The 25697-nt window shown below is 38.4% G+C and overlaps 1 protein-coding gene across 1 annotated transcript; it reads left to right on the top strand.

The window, feature by feature from the left end:
- On the top strand, nt 1–25697 carry LOC100347254 (deacylase AADAC). The gene is made up of 5 exons (XM_002716284.6): nt 1–162; nt 12694–12916; nt 15369–15438; nt 16442–16613; nt 23026–25697. The coding sequence occupies exons 1-5, from the start codon at nt 25–27 to the stop codon at nt 23620–23622; spliced, it is 1200 nt and encodes a 399-aa protein (XP_002716330.1). The 5' UTR covers nt 1–24; the 3' UTR covers nt 23623–25697.

The following is a 25697-nucleotide window of genomic DNA, read 5'->3' as shown; positions in this document are numbered from 1 at the left end:
AGAGAAAAGCAGAAGCGATACATCATGGGAGTGAAGACTGTTTTGCTTCTGATTGTGGGGGTTCTTGGAGCATATTATGTTTATACTCCTCTCCCAGATAATATTGAGGAGCCTTGGAGGCTGCTGTGTGTGAATGCACAAATGAAAACACTAACAAATTTGGTAAGTTCAGGATTTTATCCACTTTGTGTATATTTAGCATTTAATAAGAAGAAATAACTACTTGCTTTATTATTTTTTCGGAAATAGAAATTTTACCATTTAAGTTTCCTTGCTGACTATAATACTTTTAAAGATAGATGTTAGATTATTGCTTAATTCAGATGTCTAACAGAATGAATATGGGGAAAATATTCAATTAGTTTGGATTTTAAATGTTAAAAAACAATATATGCTGGCTGAAAAAAAATAGAAAAATGTGAATGTGACTCTGATGGATGAGTGCTGCCAGAAAGAAGCGTGTCTGAAGCATGGACTTCAGGAAAGTGGGGTGAGTAGCTCTGTGATTAGAACCCAAATTCAGGCAATAACGTTAGACTCAGCACTGAAAACACATTCTTACTGACATGTGTTGTAACAAGGTCAACTGGTAAAAGTCCAGGGGAAAGTGGACCCCTGGTATTATCCAGTTGTAAGAGAGTGAGCTGTGCAGGTGACAGGGCAGCTGCTTGGGTGCTGCCATGCAGAGTCCACAGCTGGCTCTGTGGCTCATTTATAGTGAGACCAGCTACCTGGGAGTGAAATTCTGCACCATTCCATTAACCTTCTCTTTTAGGGGTTTCCTCCTTATCATAAAACAAGCAAAAAAAAAAAAAAAAAAATCAAGGACACCTAGCCTGGGTATTAGACATTTGGATCACCATCATATCCCTTGCATGTTTTTAAAAGATGTTTCAACACTATCTGATATGAAATATAACTCTGAAGAAGTATGATGTCTGCTTTATTTTCATTTTTAGTTAACTATTTCATATCTTTAATAATATGGCACAATACTGCCCCCCATATGCATTTTATGAACTTTTTTTTTTTTTTTTTTTTTTTGACAGGCAGAGTGGACAGTGAGAGAGAGAGACAGAGAGAAAGGTCTTCCTTTTGCCGTTGGTTCACCCTCCAATGGCTGCCGCTGCAGCCGGCGCACCGCGCTGATCCTGGCAGGAGCCAGGAGCCAGGTGCTTTTCCTGGTCTCCCATGGGGTGCAGGGCCCAAGCACCTGGGCCATCCTCCACTGCACTCCCTGGCCATAGCAGAGAGCTGGCCTGGAAGAGGGGCGACCGGGACAGAATCCGGCGCCCCAACCGGGACTAGAACCCGGTGTGCCGGCGCCGCAAGGTGGAGGATTAGCCTATTGAGCCACGGCGCCGGCCTTTTTTTTTTTTTTTTTTCATTTTATGAACTTTTTGAGGACTCCTCTATTTGAGGATTTCAAAAATGTTTTGTATAAAAATAAGCTTACCTTTTAATTGCATTTTACACAAACTTTTCAAAGTACCCTGGTATATATATAAGTAATTTTATAAATATAAAAGTATATACATAATTTTTACATATATAATTTATATTTATATTTTGTTACTACTCATACATGGATATCTCCAGATATATGGTTAGATATATACAGAGATAGGTTGATGATAGATGATGGATAGTTAATGATAGATAGATGATATAAAATCTTCCTTTATATTCTGAGCTTTACTCTCTCTGGCCCTGTTGTATCTTGCAGTCCATTCCTGGCTGTTGTTAGTATGGGACACTGTCACTCTTTCCCGATGCTATCATCTACTTTAGAAGTTGTTTCAAACTGCCATCAATTACCTTTGTATGCTCACGTGTAATTTCTGAGGCCTTAGCTGCTAGTTCAGTGATCAAGCTTTGTTGTTTCATCCCTGCCTGTGGGAGTCTTTCTCATGGGGAGGCACTTTCATTACTTGAGCAAGTATTTCCTGTTTCTTTCTAGGATCTGCAATCCATAGGGTGTTCTTCACTCCCCTTTTGTCTTTCACACTGCTCTACACAACAAATTCCTAGGCAATTCTACTGGTTTCACTAGTTTGAGACAATACTACACGTAATCTGTAGTTCATGGCTTTTCTCTGATTCTTAGTTTCTTTGATGAAATAGAGTTAACCTTTGTGGTTATTGATGGGTTAATTATCTTCTCATTCCATGTGCTTTCTTGTATAACAAAAGTATATGTTTATAGGGAATTAAAACTCTCATTTCTTTTTGTAAAAAAAAGTGTAACTTATGCCAATGTACATTATATTATTACATAATCTTGCATTTTATCTAAACCTCCATAAGAGCCATCATCTTTTGATGGACTAGTCAACTTTTTTTCCAACAGTTCCTCCCTCATCCATCGTCCCAAAATAAATGCAACTATTTTCTTGAATTAGTTGCCATCTACTCCTACCTTGAGATTTATCAATCAATTTGTTGCATCAAGCTAAAGAACGGCCACTCAGACTTAATGTTCAGTGATGGAAATGAATGGAAGCGGTTGAGTGGAATCCACTGCCAGCTAGTCTGTGATGCAGGGTTATCTTCTGGAGTAGGAGTATTAAATGTGCTTAAGCACAAGGTCAGTTGTGATAGATTACTTGTGTCACTCTGAAAGGACTTAGGTCACACCTAGGCTTGATGAGAAACACCGCCTTCAACTCCATCAGGTCTATTGCCGAGTGAGGATTATCAGCATCTAAGAAAGGAATTTTCCACCCTAGTGCTGGATTGTAAGGTTTTCCTTGTTTACTTGAGACAGTGTCAGACTCTACCTTTGAGGTCATTTTTCAAAATTATTGGTTTTGTGGGGCAAGTTGTGGCTCAGCAGATTAAACTGCACCTAGATATACATGTGAATATAGATTTGGGCATGGATTAATTATGACGTGAATTTAAATAAGATACATAAGTCATTATCAACATATACAGTGTATCATATATATAAATATATATATATATAGATTTTCAGAAGTTATATTTTATCTATCATCTACCTGTTGATTGATTAGTTGTGGTATTTTACAAGTTCATTGACTATAAACTAACTTAGTAACTTCAAGAAAAATCTAATAATTCTTTAAGTATGCCCACATGCTGATAACACTGATTTTGTGCCAAATTAGAGATAATAAACTAAATATGTAGAATAATAACTAGAGGAGACCTCTAAATTTATAAATTAGAAAATTATGGATAGCATATTGTGTCACTGCATTTTTTAAAAAGTAGTTAAATACTTTCTTTTTAGAGAGAGAGTGCACATCCATTAACCAGTTCACTCTTCAGATGGCTGCAATAGCTAGGGCTGGGCCAAGTCGAAGCCAGGAACCAGGAACCAGGAACCAGGAGCTTCAGCTGAGTATCCTACATGACTACAGGGGCTCAAGCACTTAGGCCATTCTCTGCTGCTTTCCCAGGCACATTAGCAAGGAGCTTGATCAGAAGTGGAGCAGCCAGGACTGGAACCAACAAGGGGATGGCAGCATTGCAGCATAACCAGCTGTGCCACAACACTGGCCCCTAAAATGCTTTCTTTAATCATTATATATAAAAATTTAGATAGATAGACAGATAATGCTTTTTGTTGATGTTGATAAGTGTTATAATTTGAAATGACCTGGCTCTGAACTCATTGAAAAATTCAATCCTAAAGTCGTAAATTAATGGTACTAAGAAGATGAAAACTGAATCCAGTTTTGATGTCTGAAGGCGAGGCCTTTGAGAATGGTTTGGCTTGATTAGGTTGTAAGGGGAGACACAGAAAAACGCACTCACTCGCTCTTGCCACGTGATGCTTTGCACTGCCATTAGACTGTGCCAACAAGAACACTACCACTAGATGCCTCCTGATCTTGGACTAAGAACTTCTAAAATCATTATCTAAAATAAACCTTCTTCATCGTAGGTAGCTTGTTTTAGGCATTTAATTCAAACAAATTAGTATGTTTTAACTAGCTGTATTAGTCAGATTTTGTCACCATATAATTTAAAAAGAAAGAGTAGAAAATTGTCTTCTGAAAATAGTTTGTGGCTGTATGTAGGTGAACTCAGCTTCCCAGGATAATTTCGTTCATAAGTATAAGAAGATTAGTTATCTTCCAGTTTATAGTTTTTTGTAAACACCTGTGAAATTCATTTTCTTCATTCAGGATTTCCATCTAATTGCTCTGGGCTTTCTCACTGAATCAAACTCTTACAACATTTTAAGAATTGAAAGATGAAGATCAAATAGAGGATCCATCAGCAACTTTCTCCACTGTTGCAGTCAGAATTGACTCCATGCCTCTTCCTGTCTGAGCGCCTTGTTGAAAGTCTCTCCTCGTTATGTCCAGTACTGGACCTGTTAATGAGTACAGTAGTACCTGCTCATACAGTCTATGAAGAATGGAAACTAGGTCACAGGAATCGTGAATGAATGATCCCTCTAGCACTATTCTTTGATCACAGTGGACAGTCAGGCCATATTGTTAAGTCATAGCTTGTTGGTCTGATTTTAAAGACCAGTTGTCTGCCAGAAGAAACTTGAACTTCAGGGACTCCTCTGAAAAATGGCTTGAATGAGTCTAAACAGAGTTAACTGCCACATACTCCTAAGTTCTCAAAGGGAACCCCTATGCTCTTAAATGGGGAAATCATCAATGAATTTGCCACAACAATGAACACTCAAGAATAGAAAGAAGTAACTTCAGTGTATCTTTTCCTATACAACTTAGGAATGCTGCAGGAAGTACCAGTATAGTTCATGTGAAAGAAAATGAGAAGTCAGGGAGGAATATAAAATAATTAGAAAACTTTCAAATGGAAAAGAAAACCAAAAAGTAAAATGGTAAGATTTACAATAGCAAAGTATACAGATGGGCTATTTTATTGACTATGTTTTCTGATTCTAATTTATTTAGGTGATTCTGTGGCACTTGGAGAGTTACGTAGACAGAAGCTTATGAATGAATGAAGCAATTAGTGATTTAGTTACTGTAATTGGAGTAAAAGTGGGCACATGAAAACACAGAAAAATCTCACATTCTAGGCTATGTCTAATCACAAAAGAAACACTGAATTAAGTGATTTAAACACTGATTAAACACTGATTTAAATATATATTTATATATTCACTTATATTTATAGACTTAAATATATATATTTATATATAAATTATGCCATATATAAATTATACAATTATTCCTCAGTATCTGTGGGGAGTTTGTTCCATTACCTGCTGTCATTCCAAAATTTATAAATACTCGCATCTCTTCTTCCATCCAAGTACTAACCAGGCCTATCCCTGACACCCCTCCTTAAAAACAATTGGTCATTTGTATATTACCTACCACGGTCTCCTATATATTTAAAATTATATCTGGATTACTGATAAAAGCTAATATAATGTAAATGCCATGGAAATATTTGTTATGCAGTATATTTCAAGAAATAATGAGAAGAAAAAGAAGTCTATATATTCAGTACAGAAATACTTTAAAAAAATTTTAGTGCACTATTGATTGAATCCATGTATATGAAACTACAGATATGGAAGGCCAACTGCATTCATAATGTGTGTGTGTGCGTGTGTGTGTGTGTAAACAAGGGTACTTCAAAAAGTTTGTGGAAAAGGAATTAAAAGTTATTTAATTTGGTTCCAAATCTTTTGAAATTCATGTGTAGATGTTTTATAAAATGCATTTTCTATGAACTATTTGAATACCTCTAGTATGTTAACCTACATACATATATATGCATATATATTGTAAATACACATCTAATGATCTTTGTATGTTATATTTATTAACTAGAGATAAATGTGAGGAAGTATAGAAAAAGAAAGTACAGATGACAAATGTAGGAGCAAGACATCTGCATTTTCACTGGGAATTTTTCAAGTGGTACTAGTGCATGACAACAAACTAGAATTTTGTTTGAGAGATGGCATACATATTTGGAGAAGAGGAATTAATTTGTCCAAAACCATAAGTGCACAGATTCCTGATGAGGCATGGCACAAATTTCACAACTCTGCTTATCCCAGGAACACCATCAAATGTGTCTGGGTTAGAGAACAGTTCTGCAGTGCAGCCTGGACCTGATATAAACCTCCCATTGTTCTTGGTTCACGTATGGGATCAGCAGGTTTATCAGGTTTACTTGGCAAATATGTGAGGATGTTTCGATAGCATAATCTGAGTGGGTCACCAAGCCTTGTGCAGTGGACAGTGAGAGAGAGACAGGGAGAAAGGTTTTCCTTTTGCCATTGGTTCACCCCCCAATGGCCGCTGTGACCAGGAGCCAGGTGCTGCTCCTGGTCTCCCATGCGGGTACAGGGCCCAAGGACTTGGGCCATCCTCCACTGAACTCCTGGGCCACAGCAGAGAGCTAGACTGGAAAAGGAGCAACCTGGACAGAATCCGGCACCCTGACCAGGACTAGAACCCGTGTGCCGGCGCTGCAGGTGGAGGATTAGCCTATTGAGCCGCGGCGCCAGCCTACCATCAGGGTTCTTTAGAACAGAGTACATAGAAACAGGCGAGTTCCCAGAGATTTGAATAGGAAAAGCAAAAACCAAATCATAACTGATGCATTCCAGAGGCAATGTTGATTTGCACCATGAACACTTTGTTCCAAGCTTCCAATTCTGCAAATATTTCAGTGATATTGATACAGGTGCCTTAAAATAGTTTGGAAATTTAATACAGACCTTTTTTCTATCTATCCTTTATTATCACATAGAATGAAAACCCAGACTATCCTATAAATAGGACACTAGGATACTGGGAAACATCTTTTGCATACACAAACCATCCTATAAATAGAACCTTGGACAAATATTATATCCTTTCATACATCACACAGAATATGAAGAAATGACTTTTCATGACCTGTTCCACAATTATTTTTGGTGGAAAAAAAGTAAAACCCTTCAAACAAAGGATTACATCACATTTTTGACAAGATGTTTTCAGTTTCCCATGACATGACTTGTTTTAACATTTCAGAATAATGTGGCTTATTACATCACATCTAATATTATCTTGGACAATAGTAAGGCTGGAAATATTACACTTTCTTCCTCATGACGACTTCTTATTGTATTGGTTTAGCTATGTTAGGCAGATGTCTTTTTCTGAAACCCAATAAATTTATGAGATCTTTATTGTCCTTGTTCACAAATTTGTAAATAATTCATGCATTTATGGTATACATATCAATTACTAAGTGAAGAAATGCCAATATAATTTTTTTACCTTTGATAGAAGCTGTAATTGGTGTGCTTTCTGTTTAAGCTTAGAATAACTGCACTGACTTTCTCAAACATTCATCTGCCCTCTTCTGTACTCCTGAGATATAGGAGATACATATTCATCTCAAAGGGACATAAAATAACTGTAAACATAACAACTATTCACTAAGTTTTCTTAGGAAGTACGGCCAAGGTGTTTAGTCTAGTGTTGGCTAGAACACACTTTTTTTTTTTTAAGGTTTGAGCTTTGTCAAGCAGGCACATTAGGATGATAGTCATCCCAGGTATGCAGCCTAGAGCTGTTACAAACTTTGACAGTTTTTTAAGCCTTTAAATATGATTAGAAGTTTGTGGACAAATCACATGCTGAGAGTCCATAGGTTTTGTAGGGTATGCTTGAGAACCAGTTAGTGAGTGGGCTCAGAACAGCCTGACTAGACCTGAATCATCACCAGAATTGTTCAAATATTAGATATGCGAATGATTTCCCAAGAAGCACTTTGGCTTTTCTATTTTTTTAAAGATTTATTTTATTTATTTGAAAGAGTTATAGAGAGAGGTAGAGCCAGAAAGAGAGAGAGGTCTTCTATCTGCTGGTTCACTCCTCAAATGGCCACAACAGCCAGAGCTGAGCTAAAACAATGCCAGGAGCCAGGAGCTTCTCCTAGGTCTCCCATATGGGTACAGGGCCCCAAAAACTGCTTTCCCAAGCCATAGCAGGGAGCTGGAATTGGAGTGTAGCAGTCGAGACTCAAACCAGTGCCCAAATGGGTTGCCAATACTATAAGTCAGGGCTTTAATCTGCTGCACCACAGTGCCAGCCCCAGCTTTTATATTTTACAGGAAGGAGAATTTAGGCTCAGGCCTCTATTATATCTCTTAGTTTATGGAACAAATACTGAATGTGAGGACCCAGGCAGGGGCCACATATATCTATTTCTAGTGTCCATTGAAACAAACTGAGAGATAAACACATCACAGAGTCTCAGACCCACTGGAATCATTTTAATATGGGATCAATTTAAACTATCATTTTTATTGATATCTTCCACTTTTTCTGGTGGATCATTAGTTTATGGTAGAGAAGAACTAATGTCTCATCAGGACCAATTTCCTCTTCCATAGTCTGGGTATTCCCATTTCTCTAAGATAAAGTCGAATTTCCCAGGCCAGCCCTATTAGTTCTGCTTTGGTATGTTGGACACAGATTTATGGTCCAAATGCTTGGCAGTGGTTACATAGGCCTTTTCAGGACAGCTGGATGTCCATTCAAGGGATCTGGATCTGTGAAATTTCTTACTTTGGGACTCGGTTGGGAAATCATGCCTTACTACAGATTAACTCAGACTTTAGTCAGCTGCCCAGCCTTGTCAGTTCTCTGACATTATGATCATGTCATAATCAGAGATCCTTGAGGTTATGCTTTCTCACTGCTGGTCAATTTAATCAATACATCCACCACACATCTCGCAGTTCAACCATGCTAGCTGACGAAACAACACTTGGAGATGTCATCATCCTCGATAAACTAAGAAGGCCCATGTAGGTGCCAGAATTTTCTTCTGTCATCCTTTTTTTTTTTTAAAGATTTATTTATTTTTTAACTTGAAAGTCAGAGTTACACAGAGAGAGGAGAGAGAGTGAGAGAGAGAGAGCGAGAGAGGTCTTCCATCCGATGGTTCACTTCCCAATTGGCCTCAACAGCTGGAACTGCGCTGATCTGAAGCCAGGAGCTTCTTCCAGGTCTCCTACGCGAGTGCAGGGGCCCAACGACTTGGGCCATCTTCCACTGCTTTCCCAGGCCATAGCAGAGAGCTGGATCAGAAGTGGAGCAGCTGCATCTCCACTGGTGCCTATATGGGATGCCGGCGCTTCAGGCCAGGGCATTAACCTGCTGCACCACTATGCTTACTGTCATTCTTGACAGTAGGTGACTGTCTCAGTGGATTTCTTAATATCTTGTTTTACAGAACAACCATTTTATTATTCTGGAATACAGCATGGGGTTACATCATGGGTTACAACAGTAAATAAGAGCCAACATTGCTATCTCCCAGGCCTCTGGATTTCTTCCCATACACTATTAGGGACTTTCTGGCATCTAATCTTCCTTGAATGGTTCTACTGCTGAGAAAGTTTGCTGCTGCTTCTGCTAGGGAGGTCTGGTGAAATATGGAAGTTTAGGGTGTTCTGGATTACAAGAATCCATGCAAACGTTTTTAATATATTTCTCAGAATGTTAATGAGTTATGAACTTCAAGACAACCTTTGCCTTTCAACTAAGACATCTGCCAGGACTGTGAATTTGTCATGCATTGTGATTCCACAGTCTACAAGATCATTCCTTGGTTCTACTTCCAGAAAGACATAGAGGAAAAAGGAAACATCTTTCAGGGAAGGTGTAGCAGTTATCTCTTTTACCAGTTCTGATTTAAGATGGAAACCTAAAACTCTGAGAATCATATTTTTCTTTCTGTAACTTTTCAAGTACAATCACTGCTTGAATTAATCATTTACTCCATTTATTGACCATAGCTGCTCCTTGGTCTCTCAACTTTCTAACTTGATAGGGAATAATGCAAGTGTAAAATATAATAATTGTGTTACTCTTACAGTTCACACGTAACAGAGTTCCATTTTGAATTAACAATAGACATTTCTATTTATGAACCCAACGATGTCATATATCTAATTCCAACACATGACTTATTCTCCTTCCTGAGAACTCCTTCTGCACTGTATTCTCTCTCTTCGTTTTTTAGAAGATTTATTTATTTATTTGAAAGAGTTACACAGAGAGAGAAGGAGAGGCAGATAGATACAGAGAGAGAAAGTCTTCCATTCACTGCTTCACTCCCCAATTGACCACAATGGCCAGAGCTGTGTGTATCTGAAGCCCGATCCAGGAGCTTCTTTCAGTTCTCCCACGTGGGCACAGGGGCCCAAGGACTTGGGCCATCTCCTACTGCTTTCCCAAGCCATAGCAGAAGTGGAAGCATCTGGGACTCAAACCAGCGCCCATATGAGATGCCGGCACTGCAGGCGGCAGCTTCACCTGCCATACCGCACAGCAAACCCTTGAACTATATTCTCTCTAAGTTATGGTTTTGTCAGACACAGACATGAATGTATGTTATCTTCACTTAAAAAGATTTAGAATATAAAAATAGAGCTATAGAATATTTATTTTTAAAAATCAATTTTTTATTTTTATAAAAGATTATTTGAAAGTCAGATTTGCAGAGTGGGATGGGGGGAGACAGAAAAATCTTTCATCTACTGGTTCACTTCTCAAGTGGCTGCAACAGCCAGGGCTGAGCCAAGTCAAAGCCAGGAGCCAGGAGCTTCATCCAGTTCTCCCAGGTGCTTGGTAGGGGCCCAAGCACTTGGACCATCTTCTACTTTTTGCAGGCCATTAGAAGGGAGCTGGATCATAAGTGGGGCCTCTGGGACACTAACTGGAGCCCACTCATATGGGATGCCAGGATTGCAGGCTATGGCATTACCTGTGAAATCACAGCGTGCTAACTCACAATGCCAACCCCACCATGTTTTCAGAAGGAAGAGTGAAAGAAAGTCATGGATAATTATATCTATTTGCTTTACTAACAAAGCAATTCTCAGGAGAATAATTAAAAGCGTGTATGTATGCATGTCCATATGAATTATCATAGTGGTCCAGAGAAAATTACATTTTTTCCTTTTTCTCCCCCAAATCTTACAAGAATGCTTATTGTGGCTTAATTCAAGTTATAATTGTACTGACAAGGAGTTTTGAAAAACACATTATCTGACTTCCCGTTCAAAAGGAACAGAGTGGGTCTGATTCAGCATTGAAAATGAGCAACTTTGCTTATCGCTTTTGTACTTACTTAATATTAATATAATACGTAAGAGACTGGCTGTTACCACTGTCATGTACAGGAGGGAGGTTACTAGAACAAGTTTTGTGAGTTCTTTTCCTTATCTTAGTATATAAATAAAAAGCCAGAGAGCAAGTTGCAAAGAAGCGGATAGTTTTATTGTCTGTGTTGCAAGGTGAGGGAAAAAGTATCTTGTCTGAGAGCAGCCAGGACAGAGTTCCGGAATGGGACACTGGCTTTCAGAAAGTGCACCAGATTTTAAGTTCATGCTGCTTTTTCTCATGGGTTCCTCCTATGTGGAACCTATGGGATAGGGGCATCATCTAATGTATGCTCATTGGCTTGGAGCCCATGGAAATAGTGGGGGATCCCTTGGAGACAGCCAGATTCCCCTTAGAGGACTCAGGCCCCTCCCCTGTTAACTCTGGGTAGAAGATTGTAGCTAGCTTGAAGGTGTGGTTAAAGCTACAGGCTCATGCATACAGAATAGGAAACTATAGTGCTACAGAAGTCAGAGGGGCCCATAAACCCCTAGCCCCACCTGCCGGCCTCACTTCCCCACTGTTCAATCAGCTAGGCCTACACTCCACATGTTTTCATTTTAAGAACAGAAAACAAATTTTTGATTCCCAGAATTCCAACATTATAAGCCATTTAGGATTTGGCTCATTTTCACTTTTTTAGGTACCTTATCTTTCATGCACTTTCATGAACTTGAATAACTTTGTTAAACTACTCCATTTCTCTGGTTGTAAATGGATGTTTCCATTTACATGACTATTGCTTTGGTTTAGAATGAGATTTTTCTATTTTGTTTGGCCAAACTCTATTCACTTTTAGTTCTCATGTCAGAGTCTACCTACTGTGTGAAACTCCTTCTAATCTCATTTCCAGGAAACTATTTTATCTCCTTATGTAAGTCCATTAAAGTTAATGACACATAACCATCAGAAATGTAGTTATGTTGTTTAGTAAACTAGTTGTATACCATTTCTCTAACTCTGGGCTTCTTTAGAGAACTTATCTTGTTTTCCTTGTAATACCTGTCAAGTTATTATTTAACTTCGTTAAACATTTTTGCTTGAATCAACTTTTTTAAAAGAATGATTTATTTATTTTGAAAGTCAGTTACAAAGACAGACAGAGATCTTCATCTGCTGGTTCACTGCCTAGATGACAGCAATGGACAGCACTGGACCGTGCCAAAGCCAGGGCCAGGAGTTTCATCTGAGCCTCCCATATGGGTGACAGGAGCCCTAACACTCAAAATGTCTACCATTGCTTGTCCTTGGTAATTAGCAGGGATCTGGATTGAATGTGGAGCAGCCAGGACATCAACAAACTCCCATATGGGATTCTGGCATAGCAGGTAGCAGCTTTACCTGCTATGTCAGAATACCAGCCCCACTTGAAGCAGCTATTACAGAAACAAAACTAAACTACCAGTATTTTTAACTGTGTCATTATATTCACTTGTGAGAATAAAAAGAACCATTGGGTACAAATATGTATGCTTCCATAGTTACAAATATCAGTGGCATTTGGTATGTGTAACCTAGTGGATTTTTCTTCCTCTCTCTTAAATTTAAGGCTCTGTTTGCTGAATACTTGGGAATCAACGATTTCATGAACACTGTAAAGTTCTTAACAAGCTTTCAAGAAGTTCCACCCACATCTGATGAAAATGTCACTGTGACAGAGACAACTTTCAACAACATTCCTGTCCGTGTGTATGTCCCAAAACGAAAGGCGAAGACGCTCAGAAGGGGCTTATTTTTTATTCACGGTGGTGGTTGGTGTCTAGGGAGTGCTGGTATGTGCCCCTTATTCGAAGTCTTAGTTTATTATTGAGAACACAATTTATTGAGGTGTTGACTTCCACATAGCAAGTCATACTCACATGTAACAGATCATAAAAAGCTTCAGGTGTATGAAATTTATTTTCTTGGAGATAATATTCGTTTAAAGGAACCACTTTAACTCTCTTTCTGAAAAGAGGGAACAATGAAAGCCAAAATTTGTATCAAATCTCAGGTAAGAAGTAGAAGTGCTTCAAGAACCTAGCAAGTTATTTTTAATAATGTAGTTGGTGAACTGTTACAGTGAAAACCATAATGAAGTGAGTTGCACAGTGGGTGAAATATGAGAAAACAACGACTTGTCTTTTGATAAGTTTAGATATGAAGAAAATGAGAAAGAAGGTGGAAGGTGGAAGAGAAGTCGACTAGGATATTTTGTTTTTATTTTAAATTATTTTTATATTTAATTATATCTAACATACATACTAACATGTAATATTTAATGTATAATTGTACTTTGAAGAATATAAATTATAAATTTTATTTCTATACTAATATATGTTTTATGTTCTATACACATTTTTAACATTAGTACATGGAATTTCCCTGAACATGTTAATGACTTTGATAATTTGAATTATGCACGGGGTGGGTGCTGGAGCAAGAAATGGGGTTTTGTCTGACCTTTAAGAAGAGGAGGGTTGGATTCAGCAAAGATTGGGGCGATTGTAATCCCCTGGGGAGATAAGGAGAGGGCATATCTTTGTAACAGGAGAAAAAGAGGTTTTGTTGGTGGGTATTGAAGTAGATCAGGAAAGCAATTTAAAGCAATAAATGAGGTGATCCTGCTTGACATTTCCCTTTTTATTATAATTTATTTATTTTTAATATAAAGAGAACAGATTTCATTTATTTCATAAATAAAATTCTACAAAGTTAGCCAACCCTTTCTCCCTTTCTTTCAACCCTTTCTCTCTCCCTCCCTCCCTCCCTCAATTTCCTCCTTCCTTCTTTTTTATTCTTTTAATTTTTGCAATAATATAATTTCAATTTACTTTCTAATCATAGGCTAAAGCACAGCTAACCATAATTTTAAACAAGTAGAAAGCAGAAAGACCACTGTACCGTGGGAATATAGACAAGGGCTAAAAACAATAACCTAGTCATAAGATATTAATTTAATTCTGATACATTTTTTGTAATCTATATTAATTGCCATATATCAGAGAAAACTATGATATTTGTCTTGTTAGGAGTGGCTTATTTCACTAAGCATACTGATCTCCTGTTGTATCCACTATGTTGTAAAAGAGATTTCATTCTTCATGGCTGAGTATTAGTCCATCATGTATATATACCACCTTTTCATTATCCAGTCATCAGTTGATGGACATTTGGGTTGATTCTATATCTCACAAGTTCCAACAGAAAAATCTGACCCTGAAGTATTGATTTTAACACAAAATCTGACTCTAGCATACTTCAGTTAGTTTCCATGGGTCTCTGTTGTAAAAATCATTTATTTTTAAATGTTTTTAAATTTTATTTAAGATATACAAGTTTCATGTATTTCTTTTATACAGATGAGGGGATATATTGATATTTCCCACCCTACCTTCTCTCCTGGCCATGCCCCAACCTCCTCCCTCCTCCCTCTCCTATTCCCAGTCTTATTTTTTTTACAAAGATCTATTTTCAGTTTCTTTATACTTATAATATTTACCCTATACTAAGTAAAGAGTTCAACAAACAGTACAAAGAAAAAATCACAGTTCCTCAACAGTCAAGACAAAAAAAATCATGACATTTCAAGTGTTGATTTTACTCCTATTTAGAAACTTATCAAAGTGTCCCTGAAGTATAAGCCTGTATTTGTTAGACTAAAGGATCTAAACAATAATGAGCCCTGAAACAACATGACCTTCAACTTTCTGTTTTAAAGTTTTAAACAGATTTTTAATACTTAAGATAAATATGGCTTGTTATTAGAGAAGTTAAAAAAGACTTAAGATTAGTGTGAATATGAGATTTTATAATTTTCCATCAATATTAAGCACTCACTTTGAAAACATTTTGAAATAATCTCTACTATTCATTGCATTGTCGCCTAGAGATGAAACTTGAGACAAGCTCATATCCTGATCCCTCCCCTTAAGCACTCTTTACTAGCAAATTCTGGTTTATCATCTTAACTTCGCATTTTTGATAGAAACCATTCCCCAAGCCTATTGGTAGACATGCGTGGTCCATCCTCAACCCTTTAAACTATATGCATGCCAAACTCTAATTCAAAACAATCTCTCTCTCTCCCACCCCATTCACTTTCAATCAAATAAATGACAACAAAATAATAGAAATATTTTCTGCCAGAATATATTGATGAGCACAGAATTTCACTAATTGGCTTTCTACTGAAGTCAGTGTTAACCGATTTGTCAGTAAATATAGCATTTTATTTTATTTCAGCTTGGTTTAGTTATGACTTGCTGTCAAGACGGACAGCTGATCAACTCGATACTGTCGTCGTCTCAACCAAGTAAGTGTACTGTCACCTTTTTTGTTATTTGGTCAGATGACTTTATCAATTTAGATGTTCTTAGCTTTCTTGGTCATTTTTTGGTAATGCCAGGAGTATTTCACATAAAATTGAGAAAGTAAACACAGAGAAAGTGCACACAAATATGACCAGAACAAAGTCAGACAGAAAAAATAAATTAGATCAAGCGGGAATAAAAAAATAGCAACTCCAAAAATCATTAAAATAAAATTGAATTATTGCATCTCAATAACAAATTACTCCTACTGGTTTATAGATTTATAGATTTCATTAACAATTGAATAAGCACGAGAGCTTCAGATTCAAAGAAATCATTTCAAATCCTGGCTCTAGAATTAAATCTGTGACTATGTGCAAGTGGCATTCTAGCTTTTTAGTTGAATTTCTTCTTATTTAAACTGAGGATATCACACGATTTTCTGACTAATATGATTGTTTTGGGGATTAGATGATAAAAATAGATTTGAAGAAGTTAGTTCCATGTATGACTTAGTAGAATTCTCCATTAAGATTAATCATTCAACAAATTACACATAATAAAATGGGCAAAAATCTCTAGATCAATAATTAATAATAGAAAATAAACCCTACAGGAATGAGTAGAAAAATGAAAAAATTATAAGAAAAACAAAGTAGTGGCCACATTAGATTAAGTTCAAACAGAATAATTCCTACTCTTTGCTATTTATTGGTTACCCCTAATATAATAATTATGGGAAATATCATTCTGGGAAAAGGTTATTGAGGGATACTTGACACCCTCTTTTCCTCTAAGCTTCATCCAGATTCTACATTCAAGAGTTTCTTTGTGCAAAATGAAATTTAAAAAGCTTCTCATCAGGAAGAATTGTGTCTTTGAATTTGTAATTATCCAAGTAATCAAGTTTTCCAGATGAAAACACTGTTTTTTAAAATTTACAGCAAGCCTTGCGCATGTATTATTTATTAAAATAATTGGCTTAAATTATTATTCTTTCCACAGCTACAGACTAGCACCTGAATATCATTTTCCAATTCAGTTTGAAGATGTCTACGATGCACTAAAGTGGTTCTTACGCCAAGATGTTCTTGAAAAATATGGAGTAGATCCTGAGAGAGTTGGTGTTTCTGGAGACAGTGCTGGTGGGAATTTAGCTGCAGCAGTGGCTCAGGAGGTATGATGCTCAGCTTTATTTTATTTTAAAAATCCTCACATAAATATACTTATTTCAGACATAACTATACCAAAGTAAATATGCAGATATTTTGATATATTAGATATTAGGGATACATCAAGTTTGAAATCTCAGAACATTTAAGCCCATAGTGCTTTTATTATTTTCTCACATCAGATTTTTAAAATTATTTTTATAAAGTAATAAAATACAGGCCAGCGCGGTGGCTCACTAGGCTAATCCTCTGCCTGCGGCACCGTCACCCCGGGTTCTACTCCCGGTCGGGGTGCCGGATTCTGTCCCGGTTGCTCCTCTTCCAGTTCAGCTCTCTGCTGTGGCCCAGGAGTGCAGTGGAGAATGGCCCAAGTCCTTGGGTCCTGCACCAGCATGGGAGACCAGGAGAGGCACCTGGCTCCTGGCTTCAGATCAGTGAGGTGTGCTGGCCACAGCACGCTGGCCATGGCAGCCATTGTGGGGTGAACCAATGGAAAAGGAAGACCTTTCTCTCTGTCTCTCTCTCTCACTGTTCACTCTGCCTGTCAAAAAAAAAGTAATAAAATACATTTTTATAACATTGGGTTAAACATGATTATTATGATCCGTTAGTAACCAATCTGTTTTGTGAAATCAGTTACCTTACTAAATTACCATAACTGAAGAACTGGATTATTCCAGTATTTTTCAGTGGAGTATACTAAAACTTGCATGAAGACTTTTGTTTTCAGAATAATCAAATTGTGCACCTAAAAATGATAATAGGTTCATAGATACTATTTATTTGCAGACAGAATTACACTTCTTAGGTGTTAATTATTCATAAATTTCTATCTCTTTTCACTAAAACTATATGTATATTAACTGTCAATTTGAAGTATTACACAGTTTTAATTAGCCTACTAGATTAGGGCTGATGCTGTGGCTCACTTGGTTAATCCTCCACCTGCGGCACCGGCATCCCATATGGGCGCCGGTTCTAGTCCTGGTTGATCCTCTTCCAGTCTAGGTCTCTGCTGTTGCCCGGGAATGCAGTGGAGGATGGCCCAAGTGCTTGGGCCCTGCACCCGCATGGGAGACCAGGAGGAAGCACCTGGCTCCTAGACCTCGGATCGGCATATCTCTGGCCCTAACAATCATCTGGGGGTGAACCAACGGAAGGAAGACCTTTGTGTCTTTATCTCTCACTATCTAACTCTATCTGTAAAAAAAAAAAAAAAATTAACCTACTAGAATATGGGTAAAATTTTTGAAACTAGTTACCTGCTAAAAAAACAAACCCAGCATTAATATTTTAGAAGTGATGCTCCTTTGAAAATTGATTTCTGCAGTTTAATATCTGAGTCTATCATAACTATGGCACATGAAATTTTGTGCCATAAACAAATAGTGATGATTTTAGTATTTATTTTTATTATGAATTTTTAAATCTATAACCTTTTACTATTTTACTATTAAGATAGATTTCTTATTTATAGCCAAAGGCAAGTTACAAATTCTGAGATTTTTTGTAATATACTATAAACAGATATATGCTACCTCCTAAACAATGAGTTCTACATAGTCTACTTATTGTTTCCTTGAGAAGTATCTTTATGCCCGACCAAGAACATATCAGAACACATTGATATTTGGAGCTGAAGCCATGTTCAGCCACAGACTCGGACAAGCCACACAATGTCCTTAAACATTAATTTCTTGTTGCTATGTTGCATAATAAGCCCTTCCTCTTATGTAATTCAGGCTTCTATATAAACAAAAAGGGTGGGTGTTGTGGCCAACAAGTTAATCCACTGCTTGCAACACTCGCACCCCATACCAGAATGTTGTTCCAGGGAGTTCCAGCTCTCGACACGCCTGATCCAGCTTTCTGCTAATGTAATGGGCCAAATACTTGAGAATCTGTCACCCATGTGGGAGACTGGGATGGAGTTCCTGGTTCCTGGCTTTAGCTTTGTCTAGCACTGTTGCAGGCATGTGGGGAGTAAGTTAGCATTTGGGAGAGTCATTCTCTCTCCCTGTTTCTCTCACTCTCTCTCTCTGTCTCCATCTGCATCACCCTAGGTTTCAAATAAATAATTCTTTAAAAACCAGCTAATTCTGACCAATAATTTTAAAACACTTGAACAAAATATCTTATAATAGTCTATAGACTTTGAAGAGTCAACAACATATAGGAAATTTCTAGCACAGAAATTTTAAAAATGACAAACTCCGTCAGTAAAAGATAAGGAAATGGAAACATTTATTTTCTGATTTATCAGTTTGCACTGTTTTTCTGTGTTGAGATATTGTACTGTCCTGCTCAGAAGTGTAAAAGTGGTAAGTGTTAATCAAGAATTCAAAAATAAAGAACATATAGTAGGATCAAGAAAAAAATATACTGTTTGTTATAGTAAAAAAAAGGGAATCATAAAAATAAACCCAGCACTCAATATTCTCTCTCTAACTAATGGTACATGCTAAACAAAAGTAGACTATACAAATAAGGTGAATGTGGAACTTCTTTCAGATAGAAATATGCTTATAACCACGCCTCTCCTTAAATGAGCTCATGAAGGTATAAACTGTCAGATCAGGGTGAAACTGATGTGAAACTAGATTCCTGTGCACAGGAAGTTTTGCTTTATACCATTTGCTTGGTCAGTGAAGCCTCAGACATTGAATTTAAATTAAGATGATTTGGGTTGTTATTATTGCCTTGTGTTTGATCAAAATGTTTAAGCATCTTATCTGGAGAAATAGAGCATTATCACAGATTTTAAATTATTCCTATAGATATTTATTGAAATTCATTGTCTAATACACTGTCAAATAGATGTAGGCAAAATATTGCACAAGAAATGATGAAGAAGAGCAAGAAGAACCAACAGAAATTCCCACAAAATTCATGGATTAAACTTATCACCTACGGAACACAAAATAACTATCCAGCTTGCTTCGATGAATTTACATTCAAGATTATAAATTTCAGCAGAACAATAGAGTTTTGGAAAATAAACAAATATTCTAAAGCTAAGAAATAAAAAAGACTTTTAAGAATGGAGTAAACAATATTACTTAAGAGCTAGATTATTTCTAAATTTAAACATGAGAAGGATGAGTCTTGTTAACTAATACATCAATAGGTAAAATGAAAGACAGAGATCCAAAAAATATGGAAGAGAATATAAGAAGTGTAGAAAACAGATTATAATAATCCAATCATGTCTTAAATTTTATATAAGAACTACACTGGGAGAAAGGGATATTTAATAATTAAGTTGAGTATTTTACATAATCAACAAAATATATCAAACTACAGAAAGCCTGTGAAAACTAAACATCATTTTTGAAAGGCTAAAAATAAGTAATGAAATACACATATAGACTCAGCAAAGCAAAAATGAAGATATACACATAGCAAGCTGAAACAAAGATAAATTCAAAAACTCTTAAAACAATCACAGAGTGAACCACCAGTTATGCTTACAACATACTTTTTAAGAGTAATGTAGGGGCCGGCGCCACGGCACACTAGGCTAATCTTCCGCCATGCGGCACCGGCACACCGAGTTCTAGTCCTGGTCGGGGCTCCAGATTCTGTCCCGGTTGCCCCTCTTCCAGGCCAGCTCTCTGCTGTGGCCCGGGAGTGCAGTGGAGGATGGCCCAAGTCCTTGGGCGCGCTGGCCGCGGTGGCCATTGGAGAGTGAACCAATGGCAAAGGAAGACCTTTCTCTCTCTCTCTCTCTCACTGTCCACTCTGCCTGTCAAAAAAAAAAAAAAAGAGTAATGTAGGGTAGGGGCTAGTGTTGTGGTGTAGTAGGTAAAATGTCACATGTGACACTGGCATTACATCTGGGCACCAGTTCATGTCCCAGCTGCTGCACTTTCAATCCAGGTCTCTGCTAATGGCCTGGGAAAAACAGCAAAAAGATGGCAGAGGTGCTTGGAATCTTGACACCCATTTGCAAACCCAGATGAAGTTCCCGGCCACTTGGGGAGTAAATCAGCTGATAGAAGACCTCTCTCTGTATGTTTTCCTTCTCTCTGTAACTTGTGGGGAGCAACTCGGACTAGACTAAGTTACTGGAATTAAGACTTATTCTATGCATCTGCTCTCCCACAATATGGCGCTGGGAGAGGAGAAAACAGCTTCTACACAGCTGCCTCCAGTTCAACCAATAAACAGCAGGACCTGCTCCTGATTGGAGGAGAGCAGCGTACTCGGCATGTGGGCAGCCGAGTTGGGATTGGCGGAAGAGGACTATAAAGGAGGAGAGAGACAACATGCACCAGGAACATCTATCTGAAGGAACACCTGTGCAGCCCCCGAGAGAGCCGGCCGGCGGTGTGCCGCTCCCCTGCGGAAGTGGGGAAAGTGGCCAGGGGGAACCGCCCTTCCACGGAGGTGGAAGGGACGGTAGCCAACCCGGGAAGAACCAGCAGCAAACCCGGGGAGGGCCGAGCAGACAAAAGAACAGCACAGGGTCCTGTGTCGTTCCTCCACAAAGAGGGGGAGCGACAGTAACTGACTTCCAACTAAATAAAGAGATGTTTTTAGAAAAGAGTGAGAATGTGAGCTGTCAGCTGGTAGAATGATATTTTCAAAATACAGTACAAAAATGATTAGCAACCTAATGTTAAGCCCTGTAAAATATTATTTAAGAATAAAGGAGAGTTAAAGACACACTGAGATAAAATTAAACTAAGAGATCTTATTATTGGAACTCACTAATATGTAATATTTTAAAGTTTTGATTAACATGTAATACTGGTACATTTTCATGAGAACTCTGTGATATTTCAATACATGCATTCATATGAATTGATCAAATCAAATGATTAGCATGTTCATTTCCTTATTTTTTCTCTTTATTTGGAACCCAGGGGTATCTCTCTTCTAGTTCCTCAAATAACACATTCTAGTGAACTAGAGTCACCCCACCATGCTGGCAAACACTATAACTTATTATTTCTTTCTTAATGTGTTGTAGACATTGTCTAATCTCTCTATGTTCCCCCACTCCTACTCTCTAGCCTCTGGTGACCACTTCTAAGTTGAGATTGCCTTTTTCTTTGGAGGACTGTGATACTTGTATTTTTATCTATGGCTTATTTCATGTAACATAATGATATCCAGTTTCATCTATTTTCTGCAAATGACATAATTTCATTCTTTTTATAACTGAATAATATTCTATTGCATTTGCCCATCAAGGGAAACTCAAATCCATATCTTGGCTATTGTGAGCAGCAATGGCAATAAACAGGGGAGTACAGATACCTTTATTTTTTTAAGATTTATTTATTTAATTTGAAAGTCAGAGTTACAGAGAGAGAGAGAGAGAGAATGTCTCCCATCTGCTGGTTCACTCCCCAAATGGCAACTATGGCCAGAGCTGGACTGATCTGAAGCCAGGAGCCAGGAACTTTTTCCTGGTCTCCCTCATGGGTGCAAATGCCCAAAAATTTGGGCCATCTTCCACTGCTTTTCCATGCCATAGCAGAGAGCTGGATCGGAAATGGAGCAGCCCTGTCCTACAGAAAATGTGGAGATATTTCAATAAGTGATGGCAGAACAAAGCAAAAGAATGAACACAAAGTGCATTGCTTAAAGCAAAAATCAATCTGATCAACATATTACCATAGAGAAACTCTTTGGCTCTCCTGGGATTCCTCAGTTCAGTGTGAGAAATTAGAATTCCTAGGTTTGTGTTTCTCCCCTAAATCCAATGTTTTGGATATAATAATATATGTATATGAGGCTGGCACCATGGCTCGCTTGGCTGATCCTCCTCCTGCGGCACCGGCACCCTGGATTCTAGTCCTGGTTGGGGCGCCGGGTACTAGTCCTGGTTGCTGTTCTTCCAGTCCAGCTCTCTGCTGTGGCCCGGAAAGGCAGCGGAGATGGCCCAGGTGCTTGGGTCCCTACCCCTGCATGGGAGACCAGGAGGAAGCACCTGGCTCCTGGCTTCAGATAGACCCAGCGCGCTGGCAGTAGCAGCCATTAAGGGAGTGAACCAACGGAAGCAAGACCTTTCTCTCCGTCTCTCTCTCTCACTGTCTATAACTCTACCTGTCAAAAAAAAATATATATGTATATGTATATTTTTCTTTATAAAAGGAAAACAATATTTCTCTGTGGCTATTCTTAATTTTAAAAATAGAGATTTTTGCTTCCTAATCACAAAGGAATTGGCCTGTCTCCCTACCTATAAGGAAAGTTTTGCAAATCATTTTGCGTGCATTCACAGCATGGGACTACAGACATCTGTGATATTGAAAACTGGAAAGTTTGTTGGAATGTATTTTTGCGATTTCTGGTAACCTTTTTAAGATGGTGAAGTTCATATAAATATATTGAATTTAAATGAAAATATAATTTCTAAATGAAAATTTTTTATTCAACCAGTTTGTTTTAAAATTTGTTTTTCAGCTCATCAAAGACCCAGATGTCAAGATCAAACTCAAGACCCAGTCTTTAATATATCCTGCTCTTCAGACTCTCGATATGGATTTACCATCATATCGGGAAAATGCACAGTTTCCAATTTTGCCCAAATCATTCATGGTCAGGCTCTGGAGTGAATACTTTACCACAGATGGATCATTCGAAAAAGCCATGCTTCTCAATCAGCACGTCCCAGTGGAATCGAGCCACCTGTTCAAATTCACTAATTGGAGCTCCTTGCTCCCTGATAAATTTAAGAAAGGACATGTCTATAACACTCCAACCTATGGTAGTTCTGAACTGGCCAAAAAATATCCCGGGTTCCTGGATGTGAGGGCAGCACCCCTTCTGGCTGATGACGCCCAGTTGCGTGGCTTACCCCTCACCTATATTGTGACCTGTCAGTATGACGTGCTGAGAGATGATGGGGTCATGTATGTCACCCGACTCCGTAATGCTGGTGTGCAAGTGACACATAACCACATAGAGGATGGATTCCATGGGGCTCTTTCCTATAATGGATTTAAAACTGGATATAGAGTAGAAAAGCAGTATTTTAGTTGGCTAAGGGAAAATCTATAGTAAAAACTTAAGCAATGATTTCTTTAAAAGTATACAAGCCTCAGAACAGGAAATTAAATGGGTGAAAATCAAAGAACTAATATTTGAATTGATGTTTATCATCTGTGACTTTCCGAAGACCCTCATAGCTACAGTATTTGGTTTGTTTTGTTCTGTTTGCTTTTACCGTTGGCAACTACTTTCCTATTTTATTCATTGTTTCATGTGCTTTTCAGCCATTTCTATGAAAATAGTTACTTTCCTGTTTTTGGTACTGTTCTTTATATCTATATCTCTGATTTACATTACTCTTCTTTCACTTGCCTGGCAGTGTTTCAGTTGAGAAGACAACAGTTTTTGACAGTCTGGCGTGGTTTTGGAAATGCCAGAGTTTTGATCAGCATAGATGTAGAAACTCAAAATGCTGCCCTCTAGTAACTGATAAGATGTTTCTACCCTTTTTAATAGTCTTGGCCCCTGGGCCAGCGATGAGCTTAGTGGGTAAAGGCACCACATGCAGCGCCAGCATCCCATATAGGCGCCAGTTCAAGTCTTGGCTGCTCCACTTCCAATCCAGCTCTCTGCTATGGCCTGGGAAAGCAGTGGAAGATGGCCCAAGTCCTTGGCCCCTGCACCCACATGGGAGACCCGGAAGAGGCTCCTGACTCCTGGCTTTGTATCAGTGCATCTCTTGCCGTTGCAGCCATCTGGGGAGTGAAGCAGCAAATGGAAGGCTTTCTTTCTGCCTCTGCCTCTCTGTAACTCTGCCTTTCCAATAAAATAAATAAATCTAAAAATAAAAAGTCTTGGCCCCAGTACAGAGCCATTAACTATCATTGTCAAACCATTTCTTAATGCAAAACTCTTCCAGTACTACAATACCACAATTAGTGCCAATGAGATCTTAGGCACTTAAGAAAAAGTCAGCGGTAATCATGTGACAAATTTGGGAGGCTGAGATTGGCAAGGAGTCAACACAAGTCAGTAGCTCCTTGCATGTCAGTGGCTGACAGTGGTGAATGAAGCTAAGACATGGAAGAAATACTACAATCAAGTTGAGGGCCCAGAATTGTGGTACAGAAGCATTAAGCTGCCACCTGTGAGGCTGGCATCCCTTATCTGAGCACTGGTTCCAAACCTGACTACTCTGCTTCTTATCCAGCTCACTGCTTGCTAATGCACCTGGGAAAGCAATGGAAGATGACCCAAGTACTTGGACCCCTGCCACCCACATGGAAAATTAGGATGGAGTTCCTGGCTCCTGGCTTTGGGTCAGCTGTTGCAGCCATTTGGGGAGTAAACTCTGTCTCTCCCTTTCTGTCTGGAATTGTATAATATGAAATGTATAACATACCGTTCTTTGAAAATCTTCACTCACTTTGTTTCTATGCACTCTACTGTGTGTTTCATGTCAGCACTTTTGCTACTTCTTTCATTTCCTCTCTGAACATCTCCTTCCATTCAAGGATGAGGAAGGGCTGAATCCCTAAAATGAGAAGAACGTGGGCACTGGTGTCAGCTCCTTGAATCTGGAAGCACACAGACCAATTCATCATGTACCTGCCCCACAGAAAGCAGTGAACTACATGTGGCTGGAAGCTATTGCAGATTTAGCCAGTGCTTTCTTTTTATATCCAAACTTCAGAATAAATTCTGGCACATTTTTTCATCACTGGGGAAGGACATTCATATATTCAAAAGTTCATGTAATTGAAATTAAAATATCTGTAAAACATTTGAAAACCATGTACTATTTTTCTTTAAAATATATCAAGGGGGCTGGCACTATGGCATAGCAGGTAGAACTGCCACCTGCAGTGCCGGCATCCCATATGGGCGCCAGTTCTAGTCCCGGCTGCTCCACTTCCAATGCAGCTTTCTGCCATGGCCTGGGAGAGCAGTGAAAGATGGCCCAGGTCCTTGGGCCTCTGCACCCATGTGGGAGACCCGGAGGAAGCTCCTGGCTCTTGGCTTCGGATCAGCACAGCTCCAGCCAATGCAGCCAATTAGGGAGTGATCCAGCGGATGGAAGATCTCACTGCCTCTCCTCTTCTGTGTAATTCTGACTTTCAAATAAATGAATTAATCTTAAAAAA

This window comes from Oryctolagus cuniculus, chromosome 4 (genome assembly GCF_051225735.1).
Source record: "Oryctolagus cuniculus isolate XC-2025 breed Fujian yellow rabbit chromosome 4, ASM5122573v1, whole genome shotgun sequence".
Lineage (NCBI taxonomy): Eukaryota > Metazoa > Chordata > Mammalia > Lagomorpha > Leporidae > Oryctolagus > Oryctolagus cuniculus.
The sequence above is the reverse complement of the archived record's forward strand: the minus strand, read 5'-3'. Positions and strand labels throughout refer to the sequence as shown.